The sequence below is a fragment of the Hypanus sabinus genome, chromosome 1, assembly GCF_030144855.1.
Source record: "Hypanus sabinus isolate sHypSab1 chromosome 1, sHypSab1.hap1, whole genome shotgun sequence".
NCBI lineage: Eukaryota > Metazoa > Chordata > Chondrichthyes > Myliobatiformes > Dasyatidae > Hypanus > Hypanus sabinus.
In genome coordinates this window covers 89,913,853-89,929,091 of record NC_082706.1, presented here as the reverse complement: position 1 = coordinate 89,929,091, position 15,239 = coordinate 89,913,853, and the positions used below count along the sequence as shown (strand labels likewise).

The 15,239-nt window shown below is 40.2% G+C and overlaps 1 protein-coding gene across 1 annotated transcript in view; it reads left to right on the top strand.

The window, feature by feature from the left end:
• The window catches only part of LOC132395275 (regulator of G-protein signaling 22-like), a 126,147-nt gene that overhangs the window by 16,906 nt on the left and 94,002 nt on the right, over positions 1–15,239 (top strand). Inside the window, exons 3-7 of the mRNA XM_059971626.1 lie at positions 977–1,039; positions 4,668–4,889; positions 6,533–6,618; positions 7,173–7,308; positions 13,527–13,662. Coding sequence (XP_059827609.1) covers positions 977–1,039; positions 4,668–4,889; positions 6,533–6,618; positions 7,173–7,308; positions 13,527–13,662 — 643 coding nt within the window. The remainder of the gene's footprint in view (positions 1–976; positions 1,040–4,667; positions 4,890–6,532; positions 6,619–7,172; positions 7,309–13,526; positions 13,663–15,239) is intronic.

Genomic DNA, 15,239 nt, shown 5'->3' with positions numbered 1-15,239 from the left:
AACCACTACGCCGCCATGCCAACTTGCTAGAGGTTTACAAGATGATAAGAGTAGACAGCCAGAGACTTTCCCAGGGTGGAAATGGCTGATATGAGGGGGTATAATTTACGGTGATTGGAGGAAGATATAAGGGGGAAGGAGTGGATGTCAGATGAAAGTATTTTACACAGAGAATGGTGAGTGCATAAAACATTCTGCCTGGGGTGGGGGTGAGGAATCTACATCATTTAAGATACTCTTAGATATGCACATGGATGATGGAAAAAATCATGTTGGCCTTAAAGAAGGAGAGGAAGGTAGAGAGTTTGGGCTGCATAGGATGTTGATTCTAGAGGATAGGCAGGATATGAGGGGTAAAGAGACAAGAAAGGACGTTCCAGGATAGGATCCTTCAATGGCCCCTACGTTACATATCAAAGCAATCTAACATTCATTAGTTGAGATTCTAAAAGTAAAAAACATGTTTGCAGAGCAATTGGTTAAAATTGGGAATGTGGAACTAATTGAATGGGTAATTAAAGGAGCTGGTATAGCACAGTGAACTAAATTGGTGTCTTCTGTGTTTAGTAAGAATCTATGATCATATGCTTGCTTTATATCCAAAGAAATGTCACTGGTTAAAAACAATGTACCTTCCAGAAAAGATTTACATTTAATTTTGAATATTGCCCTGATTTATGATGGTAATGAGATGTGCAGAATTGTCAATGAAAATGGCACATTGACCCAATTTTTTTGAATTTGGGTTAGGAACATTTAGCATGAGATAGATGTGCTTTTTAAGCTGCAAAACCACTATTTCTCATAAGAAAACAGGAAAGGAGATGAAGAGAGTTAAAAAAAATAACTCTGACTGCTTATTCGTCTCCATAGATGCTGCCTGACCTACTGAGTTCCTTCAGCATGTGTTGCTTAAGATTTCCAGCATCTGCAGAATCTTTTGTGTTTACTATTCCTGTTTCCTTTCTTCTTTCAGGAAGACTTTTTACTAACTGATGACCTACTCGTGGATTATTTCAATATATTTCTTGATTTGCTGGTAAGTGGTTTATTAACTATAACAGCATTACAGGCATTCTGAAACTATGGCGAGTGGCATTCCACAAATAAACACAAAAAGGTCTTCAAATTAATAGCAGGCTTGGAAAGAGATTTGTAGAAGAGGAGCTCTTTGCCGAGTGCTTATAGTGAATATAGGAGCATCTCTGTCCTTGGAGTGAAGTAGTTTTTGTCCAATGTAGATGGCTTGCTATTGCCCATGCATCCATGGTATTCACCTGCCTTTTCCGAATGTGGAGAAGCAAGCAAACTGATTCTCTGCACCTGAGATGCTCCAGCAAGGTATATAAGTGGTTGGTTTAAGCCCCCATTGGTTTATCACTGAAACTCTACCTGAGGTACCTTGACATGAAACTCTTCAGAATTTATCAGAAACCTGAAAATAAATATTCAAATAGATTTAAATACCTAAAATAAGGATAACTTTTCAAATTTAGCTTAGGGATGTGAATCATTGCCGATGAGGACAGTGTTAATTTTCTAGTCCTTTCCACTGGAATCTATTTGTAACAATTGGCTTGTTGGACCACTTCAAATGACAACCAAAAGTCAACCACACCAGGTAACACTGGAAGCATATAGACGACTACCATCTTCCACATTCCTGCCAGGTTGCTGCAAAGTACTTTTAAAGTGCTGCTTTTATTGTGACATTCAAAGATGTAAGTTTAAAGTAAAATTTATTATCAAAGCACATATATGTCACCATATACAACCTTGAGATTCATTTTCTTCCTGGCATTCACTGTAAAAAAAAATAGGGTTTTTTTTGAAGAACTACACACAACAAAGGGCAAGCAACCAATATGCAAAAAAGGCAATCTGTGCAAATAAATCAATAAATAATATTGAGAACATAAGCTGCAGAGTCCTTGAAAGTGAGTCCATAGGTCGTGGAATCAGTTCAGAGTTGAAGTTATTGGTGCTGTTATTGGAGCCCGATGTTTGTAGGGTACTAACTTCCTAAACCTGGTGCTGTGTTACCTGTGGCTCCTGTACCTCCTGCCCAGTGGTAGAACTGAGAAGAGAGCATGGCATGAATGGTGTGGGTCCTTGGTAATGGCTGCTGTTTTCCTGTGCCAGCTCTCCTTGTAGATGTGCAGATGAGCTCACTGGTGGAGAAGGCTTTTCATGTGATGGACTGAGCTGTGTCCATCACTTTTTGTAGGCTCTTCCGTGCCTGGGCATTGGTGTTTGAGAACAAAAAAGCCTTCAAAAAATTGTGACACAGATGAGAACATCACAGGCATGATCACAGATAATATTGAAAGTTTGCACAGCTGGTTCCTTTTTCTTCAGTACCATCAGTCAATTACTTTAAACAGTATATTATCTTACAGTTATTTGATGCACTCAGTGGCCACTTTATTAGATACAGGAGTGGTCTTTAGCTGCTGCAGCCCATTCACTGCAAGGTTCGAAGTGTTGTGCATTCAGAAAGGCTCTTCTTCCCGCCATATTGTAACATGTGATTATCTGAGCTTCTGTTGCCTTCCTGTCATCTTGAACCTGTCTGGCAATTCTTCAATGACTTCTCATTACAGAGCGTTCTTGCTCACAGGAACAAGATGTTTTCTTGTTCTCCCTGGATGTTTTCCATTTATCGCACCATTCTCTGTAAACTCTAGAGATTTCTGTGCATGAAAATCCCTGGAGAAACTCAAACCACCCCACCTGACACCAACAATCATTCCATGGTCAAAGTCACTTAGATCACATTTCTTCCCCATTCTGATGTTTGGTCTGAACAACAACTGAACCTCTTGACCATGTCTGCATGCTTTTGTGCATTGAGTAGCTGCCAGATGATTGGCTGATTAGATTGTTTGCATTAATGAGCAGGTGTGTCACTACCTAATAAAGTGGTCACAGAGTGTAATTACTAGTTAACAAGTTTACATAAGTGGCACATTGTGGTGACAACAGTACTACAGAATATCATTTAATTTCACTATAAGTTCTTTTCCTCAATTAAAAGGTTTCCAATTCTATTGTATATCTACTGTGCGGATAAAAACTATTCTCTGAAAGGCTGACCTTTGTGATGTAAACTGTAGAAATAGAAGTTAGATGAATTTGGTATTTTAATTACACTTGGTATAGTTTAAGTTTCATAGAACAGTGCAGGCCCTTTGGCCCACAATGTTGTGCTAATCTTTTAATCTACTTCAAGATCATTCTAACCCTTCTCTCCTACATAGTCCTCCATTTTTCTTCCAGCCATGTGCCTGTTAGATATGCCCAGAGCAAGAATGACAACAGAGTAATATTATTAAATGTTGTTACTGAGTCACGTTAGTCATGGTGCATGCTCAGCAGCTTACAGTGTGGGAGTTACAAAGCAGGCCCGTCAAGACTAAAACTTCCACACTCAAAACAGAGAGAGCCCTCTGCCAGTAGGAGGCCTATTCATTTCACTGGGTTCTCCTCATTCTTTTCTTAAACGTATGTTCATTCCACAGACCCATCACTCTCTGCATAAAACAAAACTATCTTTGACATCCCCTATATGTCCTTCCAAACACTTCGAAATTACGCCCCCTTTTACTAGCTATTTCCACCCGGGGAAAAGGAGTTTGAGGAGATTTGGTATGTCACCAAAAAGCCTTTTGCAAATTTCTGTAGAGGTACAGTGAACAGGATTTTGACTGGTTGCATCATAGGCTGGTATGGAAGCTTTAATTTCCTAAATCTGTTCATAGAAAAGATATGTAGATATATCAATCGATACTTTATCGATCCCAAAGGAAATTACAGTGTCACAGTAGCATTACAAGTGCACCGATATAGAAATATTAAAAGAGAAGTAAGAAAGAATAAAAAATAAGTTACCTCAAACAGTCTAACAGGAGGGGGGGTGGTCATCACTTCCCCAGCCAAAGGTTGACTCATTATAAAGACTCATGGCCGAGGGTAAGAAAGACCTCATATAGTGCTCGTTGGAGCAGTGCAGTTGTCTTAAGCAAAAAGATGGCATGGCAAATGCATAAGAAGTAGAAGCAGGAGTAGGCCATTCAGCCACTTAAGTCTGCTGGACCATTAAATAATAGATATTTTGCCCCAGCGCCACTTTCTCTGCTAACCAGTGTTGATCTCCAAGGCCTGAAGTGTGTCCAGAAGAAAATCCAGCATGAGATGGAATCTAGAATTTGAAGTAAGTAAAATTATCCAATACAGCATATATGACTTCACTCACCTCAACTCTGAGCTGATACCACAACCTATGGGCTGGCTTTCAAAGACCTCTCAACTCATGTTCTCAGCATTGGCTGTCTATCTATTTATTTATATTTATTTATCTATTTATGTATTTATTTATATTATTTGCAGTTCGTCCTTTACACATTAGTTGTGTTTGATTGTGTGTATTTTTGCAGTGATTTTATTCTATTTTTTTGTTCTACTGTGAATGCCTGCAAGCAAATGAATCTCAAGGTAGTATATGGTGACGTATACTTACATTGATAATAAATCTACTTTAAACTATGAACTTTGAACGTTGAAGTGAAACATTGTTAATTTCTAGATTCTGCTGAGTTGGCAAGCCTGCTGGCGAAAAATAATTTCTTCCTGTGCATAAAACCTGAAACCACTTATTTGCTTCACAGAATTTTCCAATGCCAATTTGGTTTAATAAGGCTACCGGGACATTTGAGATTGTTGACAATGCCAAGAAAAACCTTCGGAAACATTTAAAAAGTCTGGTGCAAGCCCTTTCGCCCGTGGACTCCATCTATAATGTGACGATCAAGTCTAAAAGAAAATATTCTCAGCCCAAACAAAGTGTCACCAATCTGGATGTCAAATTTGATGATACATACATTGTAATGGTAGGTATATAATGCATAGTTTCATTACATTTATTGTATGTTCAATTTCATTATAATTAAGATTAAGAAAAATAATATCAAATATATAATTAAGATAACATATATCAAAACTTTCCATGTGAAATTTGAAATTGCTTTAAATGTGACTTTTTAAAGAAAAAAAGGCACACATCTTGGCTGAACCCTTCACTGGAAATTGGAATCAGTTTGCAGTTATAAACAATCAAACTTAGTGTCTGTGAAAGCTTAAAGCTGGGAAGAGCTCATTGGCCATTTATTGTTAGTACCATGGAGTTTCCCTTCCATCAAAGTGACTGGGGAAAAAACATGTTGTGGATCAGGTAAGTCAGTCAATATGTGGTATGTGTTTCTGGTTACTTTTTTAAAATTGCTATTTTGTGCAATGGTGATCAGGGCAGACTGGCTCTGCAGTCAATGAACGACACAGCACCAAATTGAACTGAACTAAGCAGAACATTTCTAGATTGCTTCAATGACTCTATGGTTTGATGTTTTATATTATGTGGGGTTTCCACTCATTTTTTTTGCCATATGATATAGGAGCAGAATTAGACCATTCAGCATATCAAATCTGCTCTGTCATTCCATCATGGCAGCTCCCGGATCCCACTCAACCCTATACACCTGCCTTCTTGCCATATCTTTTAATGCCCTGAGCAATCAGGGAATGAACAACTTCTGCTTTAAATATATGCATGGACTTGGCTTCTACTGCAGTCTGCGGCAGAGCATTCCACACATTTACTACTCTCTGGCTAAGAAAAATCCTCCTTACCTCTGTTCTAAATGGTCATCCATTCGTGCTATTTGTTCTCTTTTTTGCATGTTGGGCGTTTGATGTTTTCTTTGAATGGGCTCCATGGTTTTCTTTGTTTCATGGCTGTCTGCGGGAAGACGAATCTCAGAGCTACATACTGCATAAATACTTTGATAATAAATGTACTGTGAATCTTTGAACTAGGGCTTCAGTCCTGCACTCCTTCCCACTGACTGGGGCCTGGTTCTTGCACTCCCTTTCAACTCTGTCCACTGGAAAAATTATTATAATACTAAAATGAAGTGAATTAAAAGGGTGTTGGAATATTATTAGAAATAACATCCAGTAGAGTCCAGAAAATCTGCTAGGCATCACCAGCAAAATATAGGATTACAGGAAATTTCATGTTAACATGAGATACAGAAAGTATATTTTGAAAAAGGTTTTAGGGTCCTTAAGTAAAATAACAATGTCCTAAATGATCTAAGTGACTAAGAGCACAATGAGAAGTTCACTGATGGGAGGGATCTGGAGGGCTATGGTTCAGGTGACAGATCAACAGGAACAGGCAGAATAATAGTTCAGCATGGGCCAAAGGGCCTATTTTTTGCTCTACGACTCTATTACAATGCATAAGAGATGGTTCAGAACACCACGTTGAAGGAATATTCTAATATTGAAGGAAGCTTCGGATGTAGACAGTGGTATGGTCTTAAATGGATTTAAACCAAAAGATGAAATTTTAAAATTTGATAATACTTGGAAGGACCAGGACTTAATACAGGACAATAATTAATAATTCAGACCTCGTTATTTGTCTCTTTTCAAAGAACATCAGATTGATAGATTTTGTTGTTAATTTTAGTGCCTCGATCACGAGCAAGGTATGGCTTGGATGAAATCTGAGAGGCTTCCAGCGTTCCTTCGGAGTGACTGTTACCTTGAGTACAGGTAAATGTTCTGAATGAAAGTGGTGTTTGCCAAAGGCTGTAAGCTTCAGATCAATCAGCATCTGTGGAGAGGAATAAAGAGTGGACGCTTTGGGCCGAGACCCTTCGTCAGGTCCTGCTGTGGGCATGAGAGCAATGAGGATCATGATTGCAATGCTTGATTGCTTATCACAGCGTCAATGTCCAACATGTTGAGTTCCATCAAATAAAGCTCCCTGGAGTGCCTCTGTCAAACCGTTAGAAATGTGATGAATTAGGCTCTGATTTATAAACATCTCCTTTATATAGTCAATATTGTTTGGTGTTTGCACAGTTTGTCATCTTTTGCAGATTGCTTGCTTGTCAGTCTTTGTGTCTGGTTTCTGTTGCGATTCAATTGTATTTCTTTGTTTTACCATGGATGCCTGCAAGAAAATGATTCTCAGAGTAGTATATGGTGACATATACTGTACATATTTTGATAAGTATATTTATTTTGAACTTTGAACAAAAAGGGGAAAAAATAATGTCTCTGTCTTGTAAGTATTATGATTTTGTTTCTGTTGCCATTTACAGGATTGCAAAACTGCTGTCTCAACTAGAATGCAGCTCTGGATCTGGCATGCCACATATAGATTCTACGTATCGCCCCTGGGCTACGGAGGTGGAAGAGAAAAGCCTGGCTGCAGACCTGATACCATTGCACCAAGAAGTATGTTTGCCAGTGATCTATCCCTTACTCTTTTATTAAACTTTTCCTAGATCTAATGATAGCTCAATAGCTCTCATCCTTTTTGACAATTGTCATACCAGTTAGATTTTATGATGAAGATTAGGATTTGAATTGGCAACAACTAGCACTGATATACCTTGTGAACACTCTATCTAGGGAACTAAAGATCACACTGGAAAACTGTTTGATCAAGGCACAAAAACCATCTTGTATGTATCAGACCTCCGTGATGTTGCAGTTATATAATACTTATGCTCTGTGATCAGCAAACAGTATAGCTAATGTGTACACCACACAATTCTGCTAATAGATATTAGGTCCATGACCAAGTGACTTACTTTCAGAATGAAAAATTCTGGTAAAAGGAATTCATCCATATTGTTCCTCAGTTAATATTGTGGAATGGGCAGCTGGCCTTTTACCCAATTTTTAGTTTAAGAAGAAGCATCCCCAATATTGAACTGGAGTAAGACAGAAACAAATTATTGCCTCACTGAGATTGGGTCCATGACCTAAAATTGTTTTACTAATTCATCACCCAAATGAGTTGAATGATACCACCCGCTTTCCATCTTCCCCAGAACATACTGGTGCAATTCTACACTGTCATCATGGAGAGCATCCTCACATCAGACATTACTGTCTGGTTTGGTGCAGCACCCTCCCACAATATATAAAAATTACAGCAAACTGTCAGGTTAGCAAAAAAGGTTAACTGTCTGCAGTCTACCATCACTGCAGGGTTTGTACGTGTCCTGGACAAAGAGTAATCACTGCAGACACTACTCACCCAGCAAACTGCCTTTTTGATAAGCTCCCTTCTGGAAAGCACTATAGGGCTATTATAACAAAATCTTTACGCCATCTAAAAAGTTTCCTCCCCAGGCACTAATCTGATCAACCATTCTACTTAGCCTCCCCTACCCCCTCTATTACCCTTGTAACTGCATGCACTGTAAACCTCTTTTTATAATGCTACTTACATCATTAATACATGTTGATATTTTTGTATTTATGCACATTTTATTCCATATTCATTATTTAACCTAACTTTATCTTTATATAATTCTATATTCTTTATGATTGTTGAATTTTTTTTGTTCCACATTGTGCTCTAATAAACACACCCACAGTAAATTCCTAATACATGTAAATATATATGGTGAATGAAGTCAATCTTGTCAAAACAACCCACTTCTCCAGGATTATCCTGGAAGATAAATATAACCCTGTTATTTTTCCCTCCAGTGCCAACCATTTTTCTAAATTCCTCTTCTCTGCAACTTCTACTCACATCCCCTAAAAATATGTACAAAGTATCCTCGTCTGGTACTTGAATAAACCTCACCTCCAGCTTAACACCAGATGAGTCTCATTTTGGAACTCTTTTGCTTCTTCCAAATCTCTTTAGTTTCTTTTCAGTCTTTGAGTCATAGAGCAACATAGCACATAACCAGGCCCTTCAGCCCATCTAGTAAATGCTAAAAATTTACTCTGCTTAGTTACATCAATCTGCACATAGACCGTAGCCTTACATACCTCTCCGAGCAATGTACTTACCCAAATTTTTCTTAAATGTTGAGATCAAACCAGATTTTGACATTTAAGAGAAATTTGGATAGGTGCTTGGCTCAGAGGGGTAGGTCAATGGGTTAGGCAGGGTAATAGTTCAGCATGAACTAGATGGAACAAGCGGTCTGTTTCTGTGCTATAATACTCTATGGGCCCACACCCGCCACTTCCACTGGCAGCATCGTTCCACACTCTCACCACCCTCTTATCCTCCTTAAATATTTCACCTTTCATCCTTAACCCGTGATCTCCAGTTCTGGTCTCATCCAACTTATGTCATCCATAAGAACTGCTTCCTGTGCAATTGATCCTTTGCTTCTGAATTGTTTATCACTCTGATGACCTTCCTGGCCTCCAAGCTAGCTGAGTTGTTCTACTTGGGCACCGTGCCCTTCTTTTAACAAACCATTGCCATACCCTCTTCTCAAGAAAGACATCCTGAACACCATTGTTGTTGCAAATTTGAGTCCTTCATGGATGTTGGTGACAGAATCTCACTATCAAACTATGGAATTTTGGCCAAAGAGATGAGATCTCCTGTATATTTCAGAATCAGAATTCAAATCAGAATTGGGTTTATTATCACTGACATACGTCGTGAAACTTGATGTTTCGCACAGCAGTACAGTGGAATACATAAAAAAGTATGATAATTTACAGTAAAAATTATATGTAAAATAATTCAGTAAGTAGTGCCATAAGTGAGGTTAGTGGTTTATTGGTTCATTGATCTTTCAGAAACCTGATGGCAGAGGGAAGAAGCTGTTTCTAAAATGTTGAGTGTGCATCTTCAGACTCCTGTATCTCATCCTCGATGGTAGTAATGAGAAAAGTGTTACATTAAAGCATTGTTACTGCAAGAAGCAATTCATATCTGGCCCAGTGTAATGGCATAGAAACGATCCATCAAATGCCCTATCCCACCATCTAAAAGCAGATGTTTCAGATGCTGAAAAAGAGAGCTTTGCAACTGGATACTCAATTTCCTCACGTGCAGACACCGGTCACTTCAAGTTGGCAACAACATCTCCTCCACAATCACCCTCAGCATAGGTGCACCACAAGGCTTAGTCCCCTGCTCTATTCATTTTATTCATTTGATTATGTGGCTAAGTACAGCTCCAATGCCATATTTAACTTTGCTGATGGCACCACTGTTGTTGGCCGAACCAAAGGTGGTGACAAATCAGCATATAGGAGGGAGATTGAAAATCTGGTTGAATGATGCCACAACAACAATCTCTTACTGAATGTCAGCCAAACCAAAGCGCTGATCATCAACTTCAGGCAGAAAAAACTGGAGGTCCATGAGCCAGTCCACAATGGGGGACTGGGGGTGGAGAGGGTCAGTAACTTTAAATTCCTTGGTGTTATCATAAAGGAGAATCTGTCCTGGGACCATTACAGAAGTGCCATCACAAAGTAGGCAGGACAACACTAAAACTTTGACAAACTTCTACAGGTGCATAGTGGAGCATGTCCTAACCAGCTGCACACAGCCTGGTATGGAAACACCAATGCCCAGGAATGGAATTGTCTACAGGAAGTGGTAGAATGAGTCCACTCCATCACGGGCAAATCCCTCCCCACCTTTGAACACATTTACAAAGGGTGCCTCAAGAAGCAGACCCCCCCCCCCCAACTTTCCAGGCCAGGCTCTCTTCTCACTACCACCATGGGTCAGGAGGAGCCTTAGTTCCAAACCACCAGGTTCAGGAACAGTTAATTACCCTTTAACCATCAGGCTCCTGAATCAACGTGGATAACTTCACTGTACCGATTTCACAAGCTATAGACTCACTTTCAAGGACTCTTCAACTCATGTGCTCAGTATTAATTTTTTTTGTACATTTTGTCTTCTTTTACACTTTGGTTGTTTGTCAGTCTTTATTTATGTATGGTTTTTCATAAATTCTATTGTATTTCTTTATTTTCCTATAAATGCCTGCAAGAAAATGAATCTCAACATTGTGTATGATGACATATATGTACTTTGATAATATATTTGCTTTGACTTTGACTTTGAATGTACAGTATGTTGACAGATAAAAGGGGAGAAGGGAAGTAAAGAGGTGCCTGACAACTGACGTAAAGGTCAGATTTCAGAGTATATTATTTACATGCAGAAAGTAAAGATACAGATCTTCACAATATAATTGTGTTGTTTAATGCTCCACTGATTTCCTGCTATAGTCCTAAAATGAGTATTTTCCATGCACTAAACATGCAACCACCCCTCCATCTTCCTGTCACTCACACACTCCTACCCCTCCCGTATTATTCCCTCCAGCTGTGCCATCTCTCCTTCCTCCCTCCCTTCAGACCACGCTCCACCTTCTTCTACAATCAAATTCCATCATCTTCAGTCCTTTAACATTTCCACTTATCACGTCCCAGCTTCTAACTCCCCCATGAACCTACTACCCCTCCTTATTTAGATCCAACAAGTGTGGTTGCCCATTAATTGGGACAAATTGGGACCGATATGTTTTGGCCCAATTAAAGAGCTGCCCTAATTGTCCAAAGTTTCATGGAAATATTAAAAAAGGTATAAAAAAGACAAACCACAAACAAGAGAAAATCTGCAGATGCTGGAAATCCAAGCAACACACAAAATGCTGGAGGAACTCGGCAGGCCAGGCAGTGTCTGTGGAAAAGAACTCAGTTCAGTTCTGATGAAGGGTCTCAGCCTGAAATGTTGAAATCTTTTCCATAGATGCTGCCTGGCCTGCTGAGTTCCTCCAGCATTTTGTGTTTTTTGTTAAAAAGACAAACTACCATTTTACTGAGTAACAAAAAATGCATTTAAATAAAATACAGAACAAATTAGAACATTACCAATATTACTACATTACTGTAAAACTATGTATTAGTTCATAATGGTTACCGATGGAGGAGCTCATCCTGTGTATGTTGGCATAGTACTCGACTGATGGACTATTTATTCTTAGCCCCTTAAAGCATCAATAACCAACAATTTATTTTTATCAATTCCTGGCATTTTTGAACAACCCTACAGTTCTGTGATCCACTGCTCTCTTTGAACCTGGTGGTGCTGCGTGTTTGTAGCAAAGGGAAATGCCTCATGTGGCACAATAACGAAAGACTGGTTTCATCTGCACTTACAGCATCAGCACTACCTTTCTCGCCGGGTGCTTTCTTCAGCTTAATGTGGTGCTTACATTTCCATCAAGACAACCTACCATCAGGTGCTTTAAAATCTTATGACTCAGCTTCTTAGCTAGCTCCTCTGATTATTTTTTTAACATTGGTCCCCACACACACACACACACACACACACACACACACACACACACACACACACACACACACTCACATACACACACACACACTCACATACACACACACACACACACACACACACACACTCACACTCACACACTCACATACACACACACACACACACACACACACACACACACACACACTCACACTCACACACACACACACACACACACACACACACACTCACACTCACATACACACACACACACTCACACACACACACACTCACACACACACACACACACACACACACACACACACACACACACACACTCACACACACACACACACACACACACACACACACACACACACACACACACACTCACATACACACACACACACACACACACACACACACACACACACACACACACACTCACACTCACACACACACACACACACACACACACACACACACACTCACACTCACATACACACACACACACACTCACACACACACACACTCACATACACACACACACACACACACACACACACCTTGTCCAGTTACAATGGAAATCCTCTTCAACATCTGGATCCTTACCTTCAGTCTTTTGTTTTTGGAATGTTCCCTGTTGTCCCTTGTGCTACGCCCAGTCTTTTCGCAGTTTATCTTGCTGATTTATTAAGCGCGCAGTTGTAGATTTTGGCACTCCAGTAATCTCTGCCAGCTGACAATGGGTGTGCTAGGCAGATGGCTTTTAATTTGGTCCAGAAGGGTAATTATTTTGGCTGGTATTAAATCTTTTCATGGCAAGGGGCAGAAAAAAATTTTAAAGTCAAATTTTTAAAAACTCAGAAATCACTGCTTTTTGAATCGGCTTCTACTGTCCCGAATGGATATCATAACACGCAATTGAAACAACTGTTGGCCCTAAGCACAGTGTAGTGTCTAACAGTCACAAAAACGCACATGACTGACCACCTCCTGCCCCAAGTAAGCGGAAGAGTGTCCCAAATAAACAAAGGCAATCCCGGCTATTTTCTCGATTTGTTTTTGTCCTCCTGTCCCAAACAAGCAGCTTCCCCGATTAACCAGAATCCACTGTATTTTTCTGCCAACCCTCGCTCCACCCCTTCCCACCACCTTTGTGTACTGACCATCATTCCTCTAACCATCAGTCCAGAGGACTCTCTACTTCCCTCCACAAAAGCTGCACCAACTGTTTGCTTTCCTCCACAGATGCTGCCTGACCGACTGACGTCTTCCATAATCTTGAGCATGGCTCCTGACTTCAGCATCTACAGTCACTTGTGTCTCTGCTGGTAAACTTGCTGTAGAGTGGAATGATTAAAATGATCACTTGTCTGTGTAGGCCTCCAGCGACCTGTCTGAGGTGTTGGTCACAGGAGAAGAGGAGGAGTTTCCAATGCGTAGCACCAAGTCTATCAGCAAAATTATTGCAGGGACTCAACATCCCACAGTGAGGCCTGCAGAGAGAGGGGCTTCAGGTAAGACATGATGGAGTGAACTGCTCTACTTTTAATGAAAATGACTTGAACCACAGAGTTACTGATTATTGTTCAGAATTCTGGCTGACATAACTAGAGGAAAAACACGAATTTATTTTTATGCTTAGGTTGTTGTAAAAACTTGAGCAACAAAATCACAATTTAGAAAGCAGAATTTCTGCAGTCCAGCTAAGTACTTCCAGATGTGTTCAAAACATAAACGTTCCTTCTTACCCCTCTGGGGTTCCCCACCTTCTTCCCACTTCCCATGTTCCACTCTCCTCCCAGATCCCACTCTCCAATCCTATGTTCCACTCTCCTACCAGATTCTACTCTCCAATCCCACGTTCTACTCTCCAATCCTAACAGATTTCACTCTCCAATCCCATGTTCCATTCTCCAATCCCATGTTTCACTCTCCAATTCTACCAGATTCCACTCTTCAATCCCGTTTCACTCTCCTACCAGATTCTACTCTCCAGTCCCATTTTCCACTCTCCTAACAGATTCCATTCTCCAATCCTAACAGATTCATTCTTCTTCAGCCCTTTACCTCTTTCACTTGCCATCATCTCTCAGCTTCTCACTCCACCCCTCCCTCCCCCACTCACCTACCTTCCCCTTCAATCAGCTGCACCTATTACCTTCCAGCTTGTTCTCCCCCCCCCATCCCACGTTTTTATTCTGGCTTCTAACCCCCTTCCGTTTCAGGCCTGATGAGGGGTCTCAGCCCAAAACATTGACAGTTTATTCCTCTCCATAGATGCTGCCTGACCTGCTGAGTTCCTCCAACATTTTGTGTGTGTTGCTATAAATGGGCCAAACACTACTTTACCTAAACAAAAGCAGTTGCCAGTGGTGACTGTGTTGTATGGCAAAGTGTTCAAACAATCAACAGCATTTTACTAAACCTTTTTACCTTGCAAGTGATTTTCCTCATGCATTCAGAATTAGTTCAATTTGTCACTCATGCATCCATTACATTTTGCCATTGTTCAAAAACAGTTTTGTTGAGATTTGTGTAACTAAGCCCCTTGATGCTGAGAACAAGAGAAGTTTTTGTAACAATCTGAAGCTGGTCTGGTTGATCTTCATTGGCTGTTCAATGTAGATTAGCAGCATCCATTTATGCTTGACCGTACAAATCTAAATGCAAGTTTAGTGAACAGGGCATCTGAGTTGTAGAGACCTGGTTGTGTGGATGCAGAAATGACTTGCTTATAGGAGGCTGAGGATGGTTATGGATTTTGCCTGGAGGTTGGGTCCAGTGGTGTTTGACAGGGATCTGTTCTGAGACCCATGCTCTTTGTGATTTTTATAAATGACCTGGATTAAGAAGTGGAAGGGTGGGTTAGTAAGTTTGCAGATGACATGAAAGTTGATGGTGTTGTGGATAATGTAGAAGGTTGTCATAGGTTTCAACGGGACATTGATAGGATACAGAGCCGGGTTGAGATGAAGCTGATGGACTTCAATCCCGAAAAGTGGGACGTGATTCGTTTTGGAAGATTGAATTTCAAGGGAAAATATAAGTTTAATGGTTGGATTCTTAGACATGTGGAGGACCAGAGGGATTT